Source organism: Notamacropus eugenii, chromosome 1 (genome assembly GCF_028372415.1).
Source record: "Notamacropus eugenii isolate mMacEug1 chromosome 1, mMacEug1.pri_v2, whole genome shotgun sequence".
Taxonomy (NCBI): domain Eukaryota; kingdom Metazoa; phylum Chordata; class Mammalia; order Diprotodontia; family Macropodidae; genus Notamacropus; species Notamacropus eugenii.
In genome coordinates this window covers 476027571-476047493 of record NC_092872.1, presented here as the reverse complement: position 1 = coordinate 476047493, position 19923 = coordinate 476027571, and the positions used below count along the sequence as shown (strand labels likewise).

Below are 19923 nucleotides of genomic sequence, written 5' to 3'. Positions count from 1 at the left end.
AAGGTCATCTACTCCATTCCCTCATTTTACAGATGAAACTAAGTATGATAGAGCTGAAATAACATGCCTCAGTTCACATGGAATATCAGGGCAGAATCCAGACTATAACCTGACCACAGCCACTAAAAGGAAAGGGAGCAGTCTAAGGCCTGGCCCGGCCAGGAAGGTCAAGGAGAAAGGAGCACAGACTAGTACTTTTCTATTTTAAGTAATGAATCTTGCTCACCAGGTACGAATTCCAGCTATTTCTTCCTGCTAGGAATATAGAAGCTGTTAGCACCCTATTAATTTCCTTTTTTCTGTAAATTTTTTTATTTTACATTTAAATACAAAATGAGAGAAGAAAAAAAATTGCTGTGTACACTGCAGACCATAAAAGTGTATTTAATATGAAACAATAAATTCCATTTCAAGAAAACCTATATTTTCAAAGCTTCCTAGCTTTTCTTTGCTTCCTTGTTGGTTTTTTTTTTTTGTTCTCTGCTATGTACTTTTTAACTTTATTTTTTTTCCCTCTCTCCTCCTTCCACCCTAAAGAAGGCTACAATTAAGAGTGAAGATTTTATATATATGTATATATGTATGTGTGTGTATACATACATATACATAGATATCTAAAAACATAGACATATATACACATATATGTAACACTGCACTATGTTCATTACTGCTTATCATCTGTTTCTCTGAAGGTAGATTGCATCTTCCTTCATAAGCCCAAGTCTTTTCATGTTTTTCTAAATCAATCAGCTCATCATTTCCTAGCCCTACAACAAAATTCCTTCCTGGATTCAAACAGCATCTTCCTTCATAAGGATCTTTGAGGTTAATTTGGGTATTTATAATTGTCAGAATGCTGTTGTTTTGTTGTATTCGTCCTTCGTTGCCGAAGAAGACCGTGCCACCAGAGACATGATGACATGACTTGCACTTGACTTGTTCTGAGTGAGGGAGGGCTGTGCAGGTCACCAGCCTCACTTCTCCTCCAGAGCCATCTGAATCCAGATGTTCATCAGGATGACTGGAGATGACCCGGAATGCAATGGGACACCTTGGCCCTTAGGCTAAGGTCTTTGCAGGTACTCACTTAGGGTGAGGCAATGCCCATTCAGTGAATAGGCCTGTTTAAGAGGTAGCCAGGGCATGGCCCCTTTAATGAGGTGAAGAAAAGAAAGACTTCAGGCTGGGAGGGAAACAGCAACAGTTACTATTGATAATCACTCTTAAGTCAGGAAGGTCCAGAACACAGCCCTTAAGTGGAGCTTGGGCAGAGGCCTAGTGTAGTCTAATCTATGGGCTTCAGAGTGCAGTAGGTTTAAGGTTTTGGGAAAGGAAAGGAAGGGAGAGGGGAGGGGAGGGAGGGAAGGTGGGGGAGGGGAGGTGGGGGAGGGAGGAGAGGGAGGGGAAGAAGAAATCTAGCCAATAAACAAAGTTGTTCTTACTGCTGTTGCTGTATACAGTATTCTCTTGGTTCTGCTCATTTCAGTCTTCATTATTTTGGGGAGGTATCCCCGCGCTTTTCTAAACACCCTATTAATTTCAATACCATAGAAAAAGTTTACTCTTGACTTTCTGTCATTGTGGAGAAAGGGCCTACCTTCCTCATCACCCTCAGGAGCAACTACTGACTAGCCACTACCAACCGGCAGGAGGGTCAGCAACTCCCAAGCCACCCGTCCTACTTGCAACCCAGTCCTCGAAGCCACCATTCTGGGAAGCATCCTCTATGGAGATTCAGCCTAGAAACTGCTACAGGTGCTATAGCCACAAAGACTGAAGACTGAAATAGGAATGTTTTTTCCACCAAAGTCTTTCTTTGGCAATGTCAGATGGTTCTGTATTAGAAACATAAGATTTTACCAGTAGAAATGACATTTAAGAGGAGGTATTTCTCTTGGATTTGCCACTGTACCCTAAAGACCATGGGACCTTTCCATCTTACATACGGCTGAAACTTTCCATTTGTGTTGTCTGTCTTTAGAATATAAGCTCACTGAGGACAGGGCCTGTTTTACTTTTCTGTTTGTATTTACAGAGCTTATCACAGTGCTTCGTGTATAGAAAGCACTGAACAATGCTTTATTCATTCACTCACCACATTTCTGCCAATTATTTCAATTATTTTTCTTCTCATGTCCCTTTTCATTTGGGGCAGGGAAGATTTCCTAAAGGAGTAGATCTTCCAGTCTTCTGTCTTTTCTTAGCATAACCTTGTTCCTGTATTTGAAGTGTATAAAGCCTTTTTTTTAATTGCTAATTGCAGATAATCGTGACCAGAAATAGATGACTCTGAAGTAGATCCCAGTACTGACTCCACAGGCTAGGATGTGACAAATATTTGGAAAATGTGGAGGAGGGCTTCTATGAAATGGGCTTCTCTGAGACTGAGGCGGTGCGGTGGGGAGTTGTGGGAGATAAGATTCAATATGTAGTCATAGATTGTCAGAGCTGGAAGAGGACTTAGAACCTAGAACACAGAAAGAGGATGTCACAACTGGAAGGGAATTCAGCAGTGATTTAATGTGAAAGTCCTAATTTTCTGAAGGAGGCGCAGAGAGGGGAAATGACACAGCCACGGTCACATGTTGGGTGAATGGCAGAGCCTGTGTCTTGGGTGACAAGAGCTGCCTCCCACACCAGCCCAGCTGCATCCCTGCTCAGGCGCTGTGCTCGGCGCCCACGGTCAGCTCGGGGCTGGGGGTATTATTAGTGCCGTGGTGGGGGGGAGCCACGAGACTCTGACACAGGCTGTCACTTCCCACTCTCCGGTCCCCCCCATAGTATTGTGGTGGTTGTGCTCTACTGTGCGTTCATATAGAGGAAAGGTCCCCATCTTCACAAGCCTAGAGTGTCACCAAGATCTGTTCTCAATTGCAGCCCCAGTCCCCGCAAGTTACAAAGTCAAGCTGTGGCCACTCCCTCCTTCAAAGAAAGAGCTCCTTAGAGCCCAGGCCCAAGACAAAAAAAAAAAAAAAAGGGGGTCCGGTCCCTTTAAATTCCATCTCTAATGGGCGGGGTCCTCCAGTAGAGTCCCAGGCTTCCCCGCCAGCCGGGTAACAGCTCCACCCTCCTCCTGATCGACAAAGGGATAGACCAATAGAAGGAGAGGGTGTCTGTCGCGGAGCAATGGGAGCGAGGGACCGCCTTCACGGAGGCGGGGCCTTACAAGGCTGGGCCGAGGAGTCCTCCTGGCAGAGCGGCCGCAGCGGAGGCAGGGGCGCGACGGCAGGCCCGGAGGTGTGGGCCCCGGTGAGTAACGGTCGGCAAGGTCAGGGCTGGAGCCGGCTTTGGGGCTGGAGAGAATGAGAGGCCTGGCCGGGTCCCCCCTGGGCGTGCCGGGGCGGAGGAGGCGAGGGCTAAGGGGCGAGGGGGCCCCGGGGGCCTGGGCTGGAGGGGCTGTGGAAGCCGGGCGGGGGAGAGGTCCTAGGAAGCTGGGGGGAGGGGATTGGAGGAATGGAACGTTGGGGGCGGGGGCGCGAGGAGCGGGGGTGGGGTGGAAAGGGGTAAAGGATGCTTGCGGAGGGGGCGCACTAGGGGTCAGGGATGTCTGGAGAGGGGGAGAATGAGAGGGGAAGGATCTCGACAGAGGGGGGCATTGTGGAAGAAGGCTATCGGAAGGGGGAAGAATGGAGGAAGGGATATCTGGGGAGCGGGGAGAATAGGGAAAAGGATGTCAGGAGAGGGGGGAGATGGGACGAATGAATGGCTGGGGAGGAGGGAAATTGGGGGGAATAGATGACTGAAGAGGAGGGAGAATGGGGAGTAGAGGGGCGGGAGAGAAAGGTGACTGGTAGGGGAGAGAAGGGATGTAGAAAGCCGAGTGATCATATTAGAACATGAAAGTTTTAAGATTCCAAGGTTCATAGGGCTTTAGAGATTTGTCATTTTTCAAATGGGATTTTTAAAAGCTCTGTGAGGGCAGGGACTATCTTTACTTTTTTGTTTTCCTTTCTCTAACATTTAGTGCAGGGTCTAGCAGATAAGCCCTCAACTGATGCTTATTTATTGATTAATGAACTCTGGAGAGGTTAAATAATTTGCCCAAGATCACATTGGTAATAAGTGACAGAGTCGTACTTTCTAATCTCCATCACATGCCCAAATTACAAAGCCATTTTGGGACTTGAACCCATGATTATGGGTCAGGAACGTATTCCCAGATTTAGGGTGTACTGTGCCAGGGTAATGTCTCTTCCAACCTCATTCATAATGAGGTATCCCAGGGTTCTGAAGATAATGTTTGTAAATAAAAACTTCTTGAACACAGCATCATGTGATTGATACACATGACTTAACTCATAAGAGTTAAGATCTGATGTGTCACTAAGAGTTGGTACTACTTCTCCAACCTCCCTTCCACCTGTCTTGAGTACTAGCTTTTCAAGTACTTGAGTACTGCATAGGACAAGGACACCCAGGGATGATGTTGAAGAAGATTATACAAGAAACTTTGTTAGCTATTTAGCCCAAAACCCACCCTAGGTTGATGGCAGGTCTTATGTGCCAATCCTTATAAGCAAACCTAGGCATTGGTCTGAGGATGTACCCTACCTAAAACATCTGGTGGTTACAGGATCACAGGATTTTGAGCTAGAGGTAATCCTGGAGGTAAAGGTGTAGAGTAAAGTTGGAAGACTTGGGTTTTAATCCAGCTTTGATATTTATTACTTAATGTGTTTTTGAATGAACTATTTGGCCTTTTGAGATCCGTTTCTTCATGTCCAAAGTGAGAGGATTGAATTAGAAAAGGTATGTAGTTATTTCCAATTCTAAATCTATAATTTTTTGAACTAAACTCTTCATTTTGCAGATGAGGAAAATGAAGCCCAGAAAAAAAAAGAAATGACTTGTCCAAATCAGAACCAGTATTTGAGCCCAGGACATCTAATTCAAAACTTAGCATAGTATCTATTATGCCACTCTCTAAGTTTAATGTCTAGATACACTCAGGTTTCTGTTTGTGAGTTTGCTTCAAATTAACAAGAATTTACAGAACACTTACTATGTGATTGGACACTGACCTGGGGGTGGTGCTAGGATATAGAGAAGAATGGAAATACAGACCTACAGGACACTACTTATCCTCAGGGAACACAGTTTTGTTGGCATTCAGTACACATTTGAAGCAGATGACATTATAAAGCAGTATTCAGTATGATTAAGTGAATAGTGGGTGGTGCAGACAGTAAGTGCCAGTTTGGTTTTAGAGCAGCAAATGTAGAAGAGCAGATGCAAACTCCTAAGGCAGTTCTGGACCTGAGTCAGACTTAGAAAAGTCCTTCGGAAAAGGAATAATGATGATACCACCTTGTATTCTTATGCTGGTTTTTTGTTTTGTTTTGTTTTGTTTTGTTTCTTGTTTTACTTTCTAAATCCCTTTCATCTCTTTTGTGTCCTGTTTTTACCACATCCTTGGCAGGCAGCAGTGCAGTAAAAAGAGCAGTGAACTTGGACTCAGGAGACCTGTGTTCAAATCCTGGTTCTGATACTTATTAGCTCTGTGATTCTGAACAATACAATCTCTCAACCTTAATTTAGTCATTTGTAAAATGGGAAAACTAATAACTACACACTTGTGAGGAAGTTGCTAAGTAAGCCTTAAAGCACTCTCAGAATGTGAATTATTTGGTGGGGCACTTTATCACTGAGAGAACTAAGGTTTACTTGCCTTTGAATCAACTCATTTTACAGATGGGAAAATGGAGACTCAGGGATTAGTGACTTTATCCAAGGTCATATAGCTGGTTGGGGGCAGACAGCTTAGGGGCGATGTCCTAAGTCTCATGATAGCTACTGTCATCATATTATGCTACTCAGTGTGTCTTCTTCATTCTACCCTAGGACTCTTCCCTATACCTCACTGCCTACATGTGTATGGTCCTGCCTGAGCATCCTGGACTTCTTGCGCAGTCTTATTAGCTTGTCAGAGGGGAACTGTTATTCTAAAGCTCCAGCTATACTTTTCATCCCATGTTCTGTTTTCTTTTCCTTCTTGGCAGCCCCAGGTTCTGAAGGAAGTGGTTCTTTGGGTAAACCTCTGCTATCTCTACTAGCGACAAGGAACCAACTTATCAGTATTCTTGGTTAAGGATCTGGGTGGTTCTGGGCATTATCAATATACAACTGTCTTAGCCAGTGATATTTTTGTTTTCTCCTAAAGACAGGGTCAGATTCTAATTTTCTGTTTGCCAGCTGTGGGGTCCAATACAGGATGTCTTTGGGATGGAAGAAGAGAAGTATTCTCACAGCCAGGGTTGCTAAGAGAACACCAACTTCATTATCAACTTTTACCCTTCACCCAACCTCTCCTTTGTCCAGCTGTTGTTGGTTGTGATTTCTGAGGCGACTTTTGGGGTGGATTTCTACTTCTGACAAATTTTGACTAAATAGTGACAGATACCTAAGTTACTTTTTTTGCTTGTGCTGGGGTATCTGCTGATGCTTCTAGCAATTAATGCCCGAACCTGAATCTGTTGCTTAATCAGATCCTACTCCACTCTGTACTAACAGGCACATTGTGGTCTGAGTGGTGGAAGCTGAGTCAGTGCTCAGATGGAGAGATTTCTGGGGAAAGCCAGAGGTATTGGAGATGGTATTGCTGATTAAGTAATGGGTGTGCCCTCAAGTTTCTCCTGGTGGCATGTCTTCTAGAATCATGTAATAACAGAAATGGAAGGGAACCTAGAATACAGAAGGTTAGAATGAAAGGAAGAATGTTAGAACACAGGATGGTAGAACTCAAAAGGGACTTTAAGTCCCTTATTTAGTTTAACCCCTCATTTTAGAGACAGGAAACTGTGTCCCAGCAAAGGGAAGTAACCTAATCTGAGGTCACACAGCAAGGTAGTAGGAGAAACAACATTTGAACCCAAATCTCAGGATTCCAATTGCTTTTCATTTATCCTGTGACTGTCACCTGATGAGATTTTATAGAATCAGACTTCCCTCAGCAGTGTCAGTGAAGAATGTTAGAACCTTTTTATTAAAGGACTAGTGGGTTCATCCTTATGGTTCCTCCCTCTTGTCCCCTGATTCCTTGGTAATGGGACAGTCATTTTTCACTTCCTTTCTTAAGATGTGCTATATAGCAGCACCATCATAATCCAACCCTGTGGAGCAATCATCGCATTTATGTGATTTATGAAAGTGTCAAGGAGTTTTTGTAACAGTGATGAGTCTATAAGCACGTCTTTCAAAATTCACTTAAAGAATGCTCCCTTTGAGACACTCTACGATGCCCATTCTTCTCACTGGGGCTTTGTCTTTGAAACCTGAGTTTTAGTTCTTCCTAATATGTAGCCAATTATCTTCCTTGGAGCAGTGCATGTCAGAGGGCTTCTTTCCCAATTTGCTTATGATTTGAGCTTTCAAAGATTTTCTTTTATATCCAATGTGAAAAGGGTGGGAGAAGAGTCATTTTATTCAGAATGGGCAAATTACTTCTTTGTCCCCCTGGGGCTGGATTGAGAGACACAGCTCAGCTATCGCTGGCCAATTTCTCCTGAACTCTGCACTACTGCTGAGTGAAAGAGTGAGAGAGGCTATTTATAACCCTGTGAATTTTGCAGTGGTAGTTGAATTGCTTCGTCCTGATTTCCACTTCCTTTTGAAAATGAAAATGAAGAAAATGAGCAAGCATTCTTTGTTGAGAGGGCTTATCTGGGGGGAGAACAACACCCAATCTCAGCATCCTACACACAGATACACACATAGAGACACGGACACACACACACATACACAGAGCATTTTCACATGAGAAAACATCCCTGATAGGTGCCATCGTAAATTGTAGACTCTCATCAGATATTTTCTTTTTCTCCCTTCTTAGGGGCCAGTATTTGGTCCACTGGGTCAGAAGACCCAGTTTCTTGACCTTAACAGGAAAAAGCCATATTGATAGGTGGAAGTTAATGAAACACATTTTAGTTCAATATATAAAAGACTTTCCTCACAATCTGAGCTATCCAACAAAGGAATGAAAGACAGCTCCCTGGTCCTGCAGATGGCTTAAAGGCTGAAAGACCACTTGTAGAGGCCCATGTGCTTCAGGTGGTTTGGATAAGACCAGTCTCAGGTCCCCTCGTGGCTGTGATATTCTTTGATTTTGAATTAGATTTAGAGAAATATTTTAACATGGAATGATTCTTGTTGAATGCTTAGGGAGAAAACAACCAGGTAACTGAAAATTAGTAAGTTTCTTTTACCTTAGGAGCCATAAGCAGAGTATAATAATAGTGATTTGGTACAGACCTGTTGTCTGTCATGTGATTTAAATTCTCAATTTCCATCATATCCCACTTACATAGGTGTCATGTGATTGATTTTTTAACAGACTAGAATTTCTTCCTTGAAACAGGTACTATTTCCTTCAAAACCATTCCCGTGAGAGACCATGTGCTTATCCCATAAGGCTGCTGTTGCTCAGCATCTCTTTCAATAGTTTGAGAAGGGCCTTCAGAATCCACAGTCCCAGCTGTATCCTATCCATAGTGTTGACTTGTCTTTGTTCCTGAGAATAGATTTGATTTTTGGAACTGGCCCAGAGTCATTCAGACTCAAGTTGGGAGAATAAGGTGGTTGGTCAAGCTGGTTGGTGCTGTTTGGGGTCAAAAATGACTCTGGAAAGTAATGAAGCTAGTTTCTTCTCTGACTTGTGAAAAAGCCCAGAAAGCAGTTCCCAAAGAGTAGCACAATGACAGCATTGTTAGAATAAACATGTAACTTCTCAAGGGTTCTTTTGAAGAAGACAGTACTCTTTTCAATATGTAAGTTCTTAACATAGAGTCATAAGATTTATAGAGTTTTAGAATCAGAAAGAATGACAAATAGCATTTCGTCAGACTCGCTTTATAGATTAGGAAATTGAATGCAAGAACCACTGGATTGAGAAAAACCTTGGGTTCTAGCCTTAACTCTACCGGTTCCTTCTGTGAGATCTTGAGTAAGTGACTAAACTTTCTCTCTGCTCCTCCCTCTTTTCTCTCTAAAATAAGAAGGTTGAACTAGATGATCTCCAAGGATCCTTCTGTCAGTAATATTCTATGATTCTATGCCCATGTTCATACAGCTAGGTAATGGCAGAGCTGAGCTGAAACCCCAAGTGTCCTAACTCTGTCCAATGTTCTTTTCACTATGCTATGCTGCTTACATATATTTAGAAGTCAGTCTTGTTACAGTAGAATCATACCTTCTAGTTAGACCATTTTTTTATGGGTGAAGAGGCCTGAAGAAGTTAAAACTATAGGTTCTCAGTGAATCAAGGTTAGCTTTAGAATTCAATCTCTATTGTGTCCCCATCTTTCTGGACCCAGTTATATCATTGAGACAGAGGATTTGCAACCCAAAGAGATGCAGGTGTGTAATGATGGCCAGTTTTGTTTTGTGTGCTTCTTGTGAATCTGTGCACACAAAAGCCACAAATAGTGTCTGGGGCTCTTCAATCAGACTGAGACAGTTCTCCAACATGAGATGTCTTGGAGAATAAGAATTGGCAATTACTTCCTCCCATTTGTTGGGTGGGTTCTGGGGATGCTGGTGTCTCAGCAACTTGGTCTGATGCACCCTATCCCACTCAGAACACCCACGACTTGGTAGCAGGTGGTAGTTACGATTTCCCTCTTCCTAAGGCTTGTGAATTTGTTGGGAGAGAAAGGTCCTGTTTTTCAACCACTAATAGGTCACCCTGAGAATATCCTGTTGCTGAACCCCGAGAGCTAGTCTGCACTTACCAGATTGAGAGAGATCAACCAGACAAGTTGGCAATTTAGAATCATGTTAGAGGACAAAGAGACAGAACAAAGGAAAATGATGGTTAGAACTAGAAGGGCCCTTAAAACATGGAATATTAGGTTTGGGAGGTATTCTTGATTTGATCTTAATCTGTAATTTCATCAGTATAGCGAACTTCGTGTATGGACCTTAGCTGCACCGATGCAGATTGGCAACTGTTCTGTGACTTACATATTCAGAAAGTTTCTGAGAGCACTGAGAAGTTTTGTAATTTATGAGCCCTTTAGCCACTACATCTTGCTGCTTCTCAGGGCAGCATGAACATAGAATTTTAGAGTTAGAAGAGACCTTATAGAGACCAACTGGTCCAACCCTTCATTTTACACATGAAGAAATTGAGACCCAGAAAGGGGAGTTAACTTATTCTGCTTATCAGTGGCAAAGTTAGGACTAGTACTTGGGTCACTGATTCCTGGCCCTTTTCCCCCTATACAGGGTTTCTTCTCATAATGGTATGTCATGAGGAGCTGTTAATTACTGTGGAGGATTTGGTTGCTAGCTGACAGGATAAGTATGAAGAATTAGCCAGAAAATACTTTTCTTTTAAGTAGCAGGATTTTTTGCAGACCTGTAGGCTGAGATGGGACTGTGTGCAAATGTCCATTAAAGTCATCCATCAGCCTGGTGACTACCCTTAATCAGACCTTGGAGGGAGAGGATGCTATAGCTACCACTTAGAGTACCAGTAAGCCAGACCTAGTTGCCTAGGATACCAGTCACATGGCCCATCATCCAGCCTTGCTAAAACTGGGATTCATTTTTTCCTTCTTTTAAAGAGGAATTTTTCATTTTGAAAGCTTTGTCTTATTGTAGATTTCCAAGAAATGGTGCCATGTACAGCTTATGCTTTTCCTAACCTGATCCTGTTTTGGTTGCTTTGATTTGAAGCTATGAAAGCCTAAAGGGAGATTGAATTGTGATCTGAAAAATCTGACTCGAGTAAGATCATAGGATTTTAGAGTTGGAAGAGACGTTAGTCCCACTCCCTCTTTTTACACAGGAGCTACTATATCCCAGAAAAGTAAAATGAGTTGCCTATAGTCAGCCAAGTAGTGAGTGGCGGAAGTGGGATTTGAAAGTAGGCCTTCTGTTTCCATATCCAAGGCTTTTTCTAAAGCCTCAGAGGTCATGTAGCCCAAAACTTCTTTAAAAAACAAAACAAAAAACTCATTTCTTTTTTAACATTCTTTTTTTTATTTGGAGTTCCAAATTCTCTTCCTGCCTCCAGCTTATGTCCTACTCATTTAGAAGGCAAGCAATATTATAACTATGATATATGTAAAGTGTTACAAAGTATTTTTTCTTTTCTTAGCCATCCAGCAGCTCTTGATAGACAATACAGTATCCCTGACAAGTGACCATCTAGCCTCTGCTTGAGTGTCCTGGAACACAGGGAGCTCACTACCTTAAAAGGATTCTGTTTCATTCCGTTTTTGAACTTCTTAGTCTCCTTGACTGGATCATTATCTATGTTCACCAACTATGGATAGATGTGCCCTAGGGATCTATCATTGGCTCTTCTTTCTCTCCCTCTCTACATATATATATATTTGTGTGTGTGTGAGATCTCATTAGTTCCCATGAATTCAACTGCCTGCTGGAGAGCTGCACTTGAATTTCCCATAGACATCTCACATTCAGCATGTCTAAAATAAGACTCATTATCTTTTTCCCTATACTTACCTCTCTTCCTGACTCCCTAGTTTTTGTGGTGGGAACTGCCATCTTTCTGGTTGCCCAGGTTCACAGCCTTAAAGTCCTTGACTATTCAGGTCCTTTGACTCTTTGTTTTCCTTCACTCCTAGCAGTTCTTCCTCCGCCCTCACTTGAAGTCATTTTTCTCCACTAACGCAGCCACCACCCTATTTCAGGCAGGCTCTTATTACTTCTCCCATGGGTTATTGCACTAGCTTCCTAAGTGGTTTCCTTGCTTCTTTTCTCTCCCCTTTCTAGTCCATCCTCTTTATAGCTACCAAATTGATAGCCTTAAGTCACAGGTCTAACCATGTTGCTTCCCTGCTCAAAAACTTTCAGTGGCACTCTTGCTTTTAGGATAAATTGCAAACTACTCCATCTAGCATTGAAAGCCCTTCACATTTTATCCCAAAATGATATTTCATCTTCCATTTCCATGCTTTTGCATAGGTTGTCCCAGGTGTCTGGAAGGCTCTTCTCATCTCCCTCTCTTGGAATACTTAGCTTCCTAAAAGTGTTTTCCCTTTAGAACTCAGCTTAGATTCTACCTCTGAGTAAGGGTCTTCATGATAGATACTTAATAAGTGTTTGTTAAATAGAATTGACTTGAATTTGAATAATCTGAAATTTATCTTCCTGACTTCTTTCAGTGGTTCTAGTTCTACCCTCTAGGACTGGATATATAACAAGTTGGCTCCTTTTTCTACATGAGCCCTCTTCAGTTGTTTGAAAATTGTTATCGTGCATGTTAAAATTGTGTCCTGTTTTGTTCCCCCTGACCACCCCTCCCCTTCTAGTAAGTATAATAAGGAAGTTTATAAGTAGTCAGTATAAAGGGGCAGTAGTTGGAAATTAGATTGCAAAGGGGAACCTGAAAGTTACTTACAAACTGTTCGAAACATCAGCAGAGCATAATTTACAAATGATAGCAACCAAAATTCACATCCTGGAAATACATGATGAGTCAGCAGAACCCATCCAGTTGCTGCTGTCAAGGTTCTGGTCCTAAGACATGTAAATTCTAGACCTTCACAGCTCCATACTAGCAGAACATCAAAGCAGATAGCTTTGCAATGACAACTTTTAAATTTTGCCTATAACCTTGAGATGATTTGGTTATGTTAACAAGCTAACCACAAGGTGGCACATATAGGAGTTGATCTGCTTCCTCCCAAAACTTTATAAAATGAGACCTCAAACTCTTCTTCCCCCCCTTTCCCTACACTTTTCTATCTCCTGAAGGTCCTTGCTACTGAATGCTCCCTACTCTAATCTAATAATGGTTGTGTGAGTGATATTCTCTGCCTCTCACTTCCTCCTCTTCTCCGCATTATCTGCCTACTTCTACCACTCCATCCCTTGTTCCCATGCCGTGCATCACTATATCCCTCTCCACTTTTTACAGTTTATCTCAGTATTTTCTGTGTTGTTTGCCCTCAAACCCTTTGAGATTGCTGCTCTGTTTCCTTCTTCCAGTCATGGTCTGTCCTGGCGAGCACCAAAGAATTGGGCATGCCTGCCCCCATTTCATAATTTCATAAATTAATTATTAATTCATCACTTCTATCTACTCTCCCTCCCTGCTTAAAATTTTCTCTCCTCCAGAACAAACTTTCCTGATTTCTTCAGTGGATTCTCGTATGACATGGTTTCAAACTCCCTTCTCATTGTGGTCACCTTTCTTTGGGCATGATCTTATATATGAACATCCTTAAAATATGACACTGAAAACTGAGTATATTTCAGATTTGACCTGACAAAATTTGAAAAGCATGCCTTCTGTGTGTCTTCAAGGTGTTGCTAAAAATGGACATATTCTCCTGAGGGCTACCTATCTTGGATGTTTATGACACCTCCTGCCTCCAATACAGAGAAACATTTCCTTCAGTAGCCTTAAGTCAGAGCTGTTGGCAGTTGTGGGGTTGAGGTTAAGATCATTTGGCCTAGGTAGTTTCTTACCTATGTATCACATGTTACATTAAGTATGCTTCTTCTTTGAACTGTGCATAACAAAATAAATAAAAAATAAGATTATTATGCCCTGTGACTTTTCCTTTCTGTCTGACCCTCTCTCCACAGGCAGCTGAACTGAGTGTATATGTGAATGTGTAACCAGGGAGCCCCCTTTGCTTCCTGCACTAGAGGAAGGTGGGTCCATTAATGAAAATGCCGCCCCCATCTGATATTGTCAAAGTGGCAATTGAGTGGCCAGGTGCTAATGCCCAGCTGCTGGAAATTGACCAGGTGAGAATTTGAGATGCCATAAGAGGGGAGGGGGAGGGAGGGGGAGGGGGAGGGGGAATGTAATGAAGGGAGGAAGCTAGGGGGAGCCCTGACTAGGGATCTTGCCTGGTAGTTCTGCCCTGATGTGCAAGAGGTAGCTCACGATAGCTTGTAGTACAGTTGCTTACTCTTAAACAGAGGTAAGTATTCTACTCCCCTCTCTTGAGATAGTCCTACTTAACATCTACTCCATTAACAGCCTCAGTATGACTACAAGGTGATCACCAGTGAGGAATTATGTCTTTTTCTTTACAGAAAAGGCCCCTGGCATCCATTATCAAGGAGGTTTGTGATGGGTAAGTTTGGTCTAGTAATGGATTCCACAGACCTTGATTGCTGGTCCCCAAAGACTAAAGCAACACTAATGGATCTTGATAAGGATTTATTTGGCAGAGGGGGTTTGCACTAGGGCCCTACTAGGGGATTGGCAGCAGACCAGATATAACAATCTTCCTGGCTTTTAAGGAGATACAGTGGATTAGCCAAGCTCTTAAGACCTCTGGTAACAGTTTTCTGCTCATTGCAGTGTCTTGCTCTGTTTTTATAAAGGTTTGTACACCAGTTAAGTGATTAACAACCCATACAATACACGGTTAAGCCCAAGACTGCTTACTATCCCCCCCTTTTAAAAATTTTAATTTGATTTATTTTAATGAAAAGAAATCCACCTTCTCTCCCTGCCTTCTACCCCCAGTTTAAAAAGAAAGAAAAACAAAACCCTTGTAACATATGTATATTAAGAAAAAAAATTCTTGCATTGGTCAAGTCCAAAAAATACATATGTCTCAATCTATATGAGTCCCTAACTTCTCCTTCAGTGGATGGGTAGCATGCTTCATCATGAGCCTTCTGGTGTCACAGTTTCACCATATTCTTTTCATTGCAGCAGACTTGTCCCCTCTGTCACTAGTTCTATGATCCCTTCCCAAGGATTCAGTAGCCGCCACCACAAAAATCCTTCTAGCCACCATATTCTCCCAGCTTTTTTCTCCCCTTTCCACTCCCTGTCATGAAAGGTGGTGCATATTTTCATGCATATATGATGCAGTCGCCCAGATCTACTCTGGAGAACCACTTTGTTCCCACATGCTTATATTATTGGCATTTAAGAATGGGGCACTCCAATCTTAGTACTCCATTTAAAAAAGTTGGCCTAAAACTTAAGATTACAAATGGATTGTTTAGAGTTCAGTTATAAAATTATAAAGTGCTGGAGCTGTAAAGTTTAGAGGTCTAATTCTGTTTCCTCGTGGTACAGAGGAGGAAGCTGGGGAGGGGAGAGGCCCAAACTCATACCACAAGTTGGGAACAGTTCACTCTGTAATCTAGATCTTCAGTGTTTCCTACCAAATAATCCTGGAGTTTTGTAACAGTAGAGCTTAAATATCATCTGGTTCTAACTACCTCATTTTTTAGTGGAGGAAACTGAGGCCAGAGTAATGAAATAACTTCCCTAAAATCAAAGAATCACAGAATTTCCAAATCAAAAAAGAATTTCATCATCTTCTGCTTCAGCCTGTGCTTGAAAGGAGGCTCCAGTACAGCGTCTCTCACAAAAGGTCAGGCAGCCTCTACTTGAAACGTTCCAATGAGAAGGACCCCCCTATCTGCCAAGGCAGCCCATTCCACTTTGATATAGCTTTAATTATTAGGAAGCTTTTGCTGAATGCAGTTAGGTGGTGCAGTGAATAGAGCGCTGGGCCTGGAGTCAGGAAGCCTTGAGTTTAAATGCAGCTTACACATTTAGCTGTGTCTGGGCAAGTCACTTCACCTGTTTGCCTCAATTTTCTCAACTATAAAATGAGAATGATAATAGCATCTAGCTCCCAGGATTGTTGTGAGGATCAAATGGAATAACATTTGTGAAGCACCTAGTGCAGTGCCTGGCAGATAGTAGGTGCTCTATAAAGGTTAGCTGTTAGCTATTTTTATTAACATCAAGCAGATATTTATCTGTTTGCAACTTGCACACATTAGTCCTTTTTCTGCCCTCTGTGGCTAAGCAGAGCAAGTGTAATTCCTCTTTTACCTGAGAGCCTTTCAGATATTTGAATACAGTTATGAGAACCCTCCAAGTCTGCTTTGCTCCAGCTAGTTCTTTCAACCCATCATCATATGATATAGATCCAAAAACGCCCATCCTTGCTGGGCGTTTTTAGAAACTTGAGTTTATCAGTATGCTTGCTAAACTTCAGAGCCTAAAATTACTCATGAAAATAGTACTCCTAATGCATTCTGAGATCCTGTTAGCCTTTTTGACTGGCAAATTGCATCACCAACTCAGACTGAGCTTGAAGTTGACTTAAGCCCCTAGAACTTTTTTTCACATTATCTGTTTGTGACTACTATCTGTTTATGCCTCCCCCATCTTGTACTTGTGAAATTGATTGTTTTTAACTGTGGTGTGTATCTTTATATTTATGCCCATTAAATTTCAATTTCTTAGGCAGGATAGCATAGTGGAGAGAGGACTGGCCTTGGAGTCAGGAAGAGGTGAAGTCAAGGCCTGCTTTTGACACATGCTGACTGTATGACCCTATTCAGTTCTCTTAACTTCTCAGGACCCCAGGCAGCTCTTTAAGAGTCTAAGATGTAAAGCAGGTGCCAGTTGCAGATAACCACTCTTTATTGGAGGGGGACTTTCCTTATTGGGAATTCTCTATACCAGTAATAATAGATCCTGTCCAAAAAAAAGATCTTTTTGGATCCTCTCTCTGTCCTCCCAGTATGTTAGCTATCCTTATAGCTTTGTGTCATGTGTATTTCACAGCCATGCTATGGATGTGTGTGTTCGTCCTTCGTTGCCAAAGAAGACCATGCCATCAGAGAAATGATGACATGACTTGCACTTGACTTTGTTTTGAGTGAGGGAGGGCTGTGCAGGTAACCAGCCTCACTTCTCCTCCAGAGCTATCTGAATCCAGTGACCAGATATTCATCAGGATGACTAGAGATGACCCAGGATGAGGCAATTGGGGTTAAGTGACTTGCCCAAGGTCACATAGCTAATGAGTGTCAAGTGACTGAGGTGAGATTTGAACTCAGGTCCTCCTGACTCCTGCACTGGTGCTCTATCCACTGTACCACCTAGCTGTCCATGCTATGTATACTATTGGTAGGAATGTTCATCCTATTAGGTCAAGCACAGATCCCTGGAACACTCCACGTAGCCTCTGTCTCTTTGTATTTTCTACAAGAATAATATGAGATACTTGAATAGATGCTTAGGTAAAAAACACACATACATATACACAATTCCCCCATCCACTAGTTTAGTGACCCAGTGGAAAATGGAATTAAGGTTTGTCTGCCTTGACCTATTCTTAGTGAAACCGTGATGGATCTTTGAAGTCACTGTTTCCTTTCTTAGATGTTCACTAACCATTTCTTTAATGATCTGCTGTGGCAGAATCAAAGTCAAAGTAACTGGTCTGTAATTTGTACACTTCTCTTCCTTGTTTGGAATATTGTGACAACATTTGCTCTTGACTAGTTGGGCATCACCTGTCCCTTCTCCAAAAGCTTTCAGACGTCACTGATTGTGACCTAGCCCCAGTCCCAGTGGTTGTATCTACCAGCTTTTTCGGTTCAAAGGATATGGTTCATCTGGGCTAGGCAACCTGACTTTATCAAGGGCACTAGGTATTTTCTTATTATCTTTTTATGTGTCTTAGCAATCAGTTCCTGTTTGCCATTTCTGTTTTGTCATTTTCAGCCAGTAGAAAGATCATCCTTAGAGAAACTAAGCAAAATAAGAATTAAGCAATTCTACCTTCTTTCTCTTGTCAGTTATCATTGTCCTCTCCTCTATAGGCAGTGACCTTATGCTGCCTTTGGTCCTCCTAGCACCTAATATTGAGTTTTAAAAAAAGAAATCCTTTTGTTTTCTTCTGACCTCAGCTAATTTTAAGGTGTAGCACTTCTTACATTTTTACAAGATTGAGATAGGTTCTTTTTTCATCCTTCTTTATCTGCCTATGCATATATTTTCTATTAATTTCCTTTTTTAAAAAATCTAAGTTGATTGATGAATTAATTCTCTATATTCACATGGTCTTCAGTTTTTTCCTCCTCACTGTAATTGTTTCCCTTTGTGTCTTCAGAATTTCATTCTTACAAGTTTCTTAACCCTTCTGGAGTGATTTTCCTAGTGGAATTTTGGTCCATGAGATTCTATGTAGACTTTCTATAAGCCCTTTAAAATCTGCTTTCCCCAGATCTAATGTCTGTGTCAGACTTAGGACTGACTTTCTTCTGCTTCTCCATTACAAACACTGAGGCAGTGGGCACTTCCCTCAAGTTTACATCATTTCTCTTCTAGCTGCCAGTTTCTTCCTGCTAGCATGATTTCATTCTTCAAAAGTAGAGATCTATTCTGAAATAGGAGAATATTCTAGAATGGAGATAATTATTAAAAGTAAATTAAGACATTATTAGCTGCTCTGCTTTTGCCAAAAGGAGGACTCCAGAAGAAGTCTGGATAATTGAAATCTCCCATCACTACTGTATTATACCTCTGCCAAGTTTTTGATGTGGTTCCTGAAATGCTCATCTATTATTTCTGTCCAGGAGGTCTGTAATATGGCAAAATTGCTTCTGTTTCTCCCTCCATATCACTCAGATACTTTTCTTTATGTTTTTGCCCTCTGTTTCATGGTACAACACTTCACATAGCCTATAACTAGGCAACAAAAAAATACTTTACACAAGGTAGACTTGGTGCATTTATACTCTCTTGTGATTCAATTTAGTGGACATTCTTTAATACCTACTATGCATGGAAATTTGTTTTGGACACAGTTTTTCAGAGCTGTAGCTGGTGGGATAAGTGAGGAGTAAGGTCCAGTTGTGTGGAGGCAGACACTGGTCCTATATGTATGTATGTATATTGTTTTTGGTTTTTTTGTCCTCTTAATCAGGTGGTCACTACCAAACCCTGAGTATTACACTCTCCGTTATGCTGATGGCCCCCAGCTATACATCACTGAACAGGTCAGTATTGGAGAAGGAGCTGACAGCGGGTGTTTGGGCCTGTGCTCTGAAGGGAGCCATTCCAGAAGGCAGTCACATATGTGCGGCCTGGTGGTTGGGGCTTCACGTATTTAGGGTATAGAATTATTGTCTGATGGGTGGCACTATACTTTGAAACAAGACCACAGCATGTCAAGGCCTTTAATAGCCTTAAATCATAGATGAGAGATGGAAGTGCTTTTAGGTCATAGACCATAGAAAGATTTTATGAACTTGGAATGTCAGTACTAGAAGGGACATTGGCACTTAACTTGTTAGAACTTGCAAGGACTCTAAAGATCATCTAGTTCATTCACCTTCAGTTTACCATTAAGGAAACTGAAACCTAGAGAGGGAGGGACAGTGACTTGTCCAAGATCACAGGGCAAGTTAGTGGCAGGGCTGAAACTGGAGCCTATGTCTCCTAATTTCCAGTCCATTGTTGACACTGTTACACCATACTGGCTCTGTCTGGCTCTGTTTGTAAATCTTTTCTTCTCGGTTCAGTGGGCCTGAGCAGGGATAGTAGCAGCCCATTGTGCTGTGCAAAGAGATTTGCCAGACTCTGTTACATCATTCTTTAATAAAGCGAGCCCTTGTTGGCCCTGTTAGCTTGAAAGCTTGCCATATTAAATTCTTATTTGTTACTTCTTTCTTTGTGCTCAGACCCGCAGTGACATAAAAAATGGGACGATCTTGCAGCTGGCCATCTCACCGGTAGGTAATCTCCTGTTTTCACCATAAGTTCTTAGATCAAGCTAGTGTTAAAGGCTTCATCTCTCTCTTGAGTTGACCTGATTTTCAATATAAACTGTCAGATACTTTTCTAGAACAAGTGGAGCATTTTTTCAGGATTCTTTATTGAAGTCAATTTTCTGAAGTAGAAAATGTCACAGTAGTTCTTTCTTGAGAGGCAAATGATGGAAATTTGACTTGTGGCATTGAGGTAGCTTCTGTATTTACTGTTCTCAGACTTTTTCATCCTGCAACAGCTATTTCCCACCACCCCCATCTCAAGGACCAGTGTTTCACCACTTTAAAACATAGAAATACAAAAAGAATTAGGTCATCTCTGTACTTGGAACAGGAAATAAGTTAGTAAGACCCTTATTATGGGAGGAGACGAGAAGAGAGGCTAAAGAAGTA

The 19923-nt window shown here is 41.9% G+C and overlaps 1 protein-coding gene across 3 annotated transcripts in view; it reads left to right on the top strand.

The window, feature by feature from the left end:
• The first annotated feature begins 2668 nt into the window (after positions 1 to 2668).
• ELMO2 (engulfment and cell motility 2) overlaps positions 2669 to 19923 on the top strand; it is a 50904-nt gene continuing 33649 nt past the window's right edge. For 2 of the 3 annotated variants that reach the window (XM_072632393.1, XM_072632392.1), the window contains exons 1-5: positions 2669 to 3249; positions 13564 to 13728; positions 14023 to 14063; positions 18687 to 18759; positions 19444 to 19494. In XM_072632393.1, coding sequence (XP_072488494.1) covers positions 13645 to 13728; positions 14023 to 14063; positions 18687 to 18759; positions 19444 to 19494 — 249 coding nt within the window. In that variant the 5' untranslated portion in view covers positions 2669 to 3249; positions 13564 to 13644. Of the gene's footprint in view, positions 3250 to 13563; positions 13729 to 14022; positions 14064 to 18686; positions 18760 to 19443; positions 19495 to 19923 lie in introns of those variants that run through there. The other variant, XM_072632394.1, reaches the window with a different exon arrangement.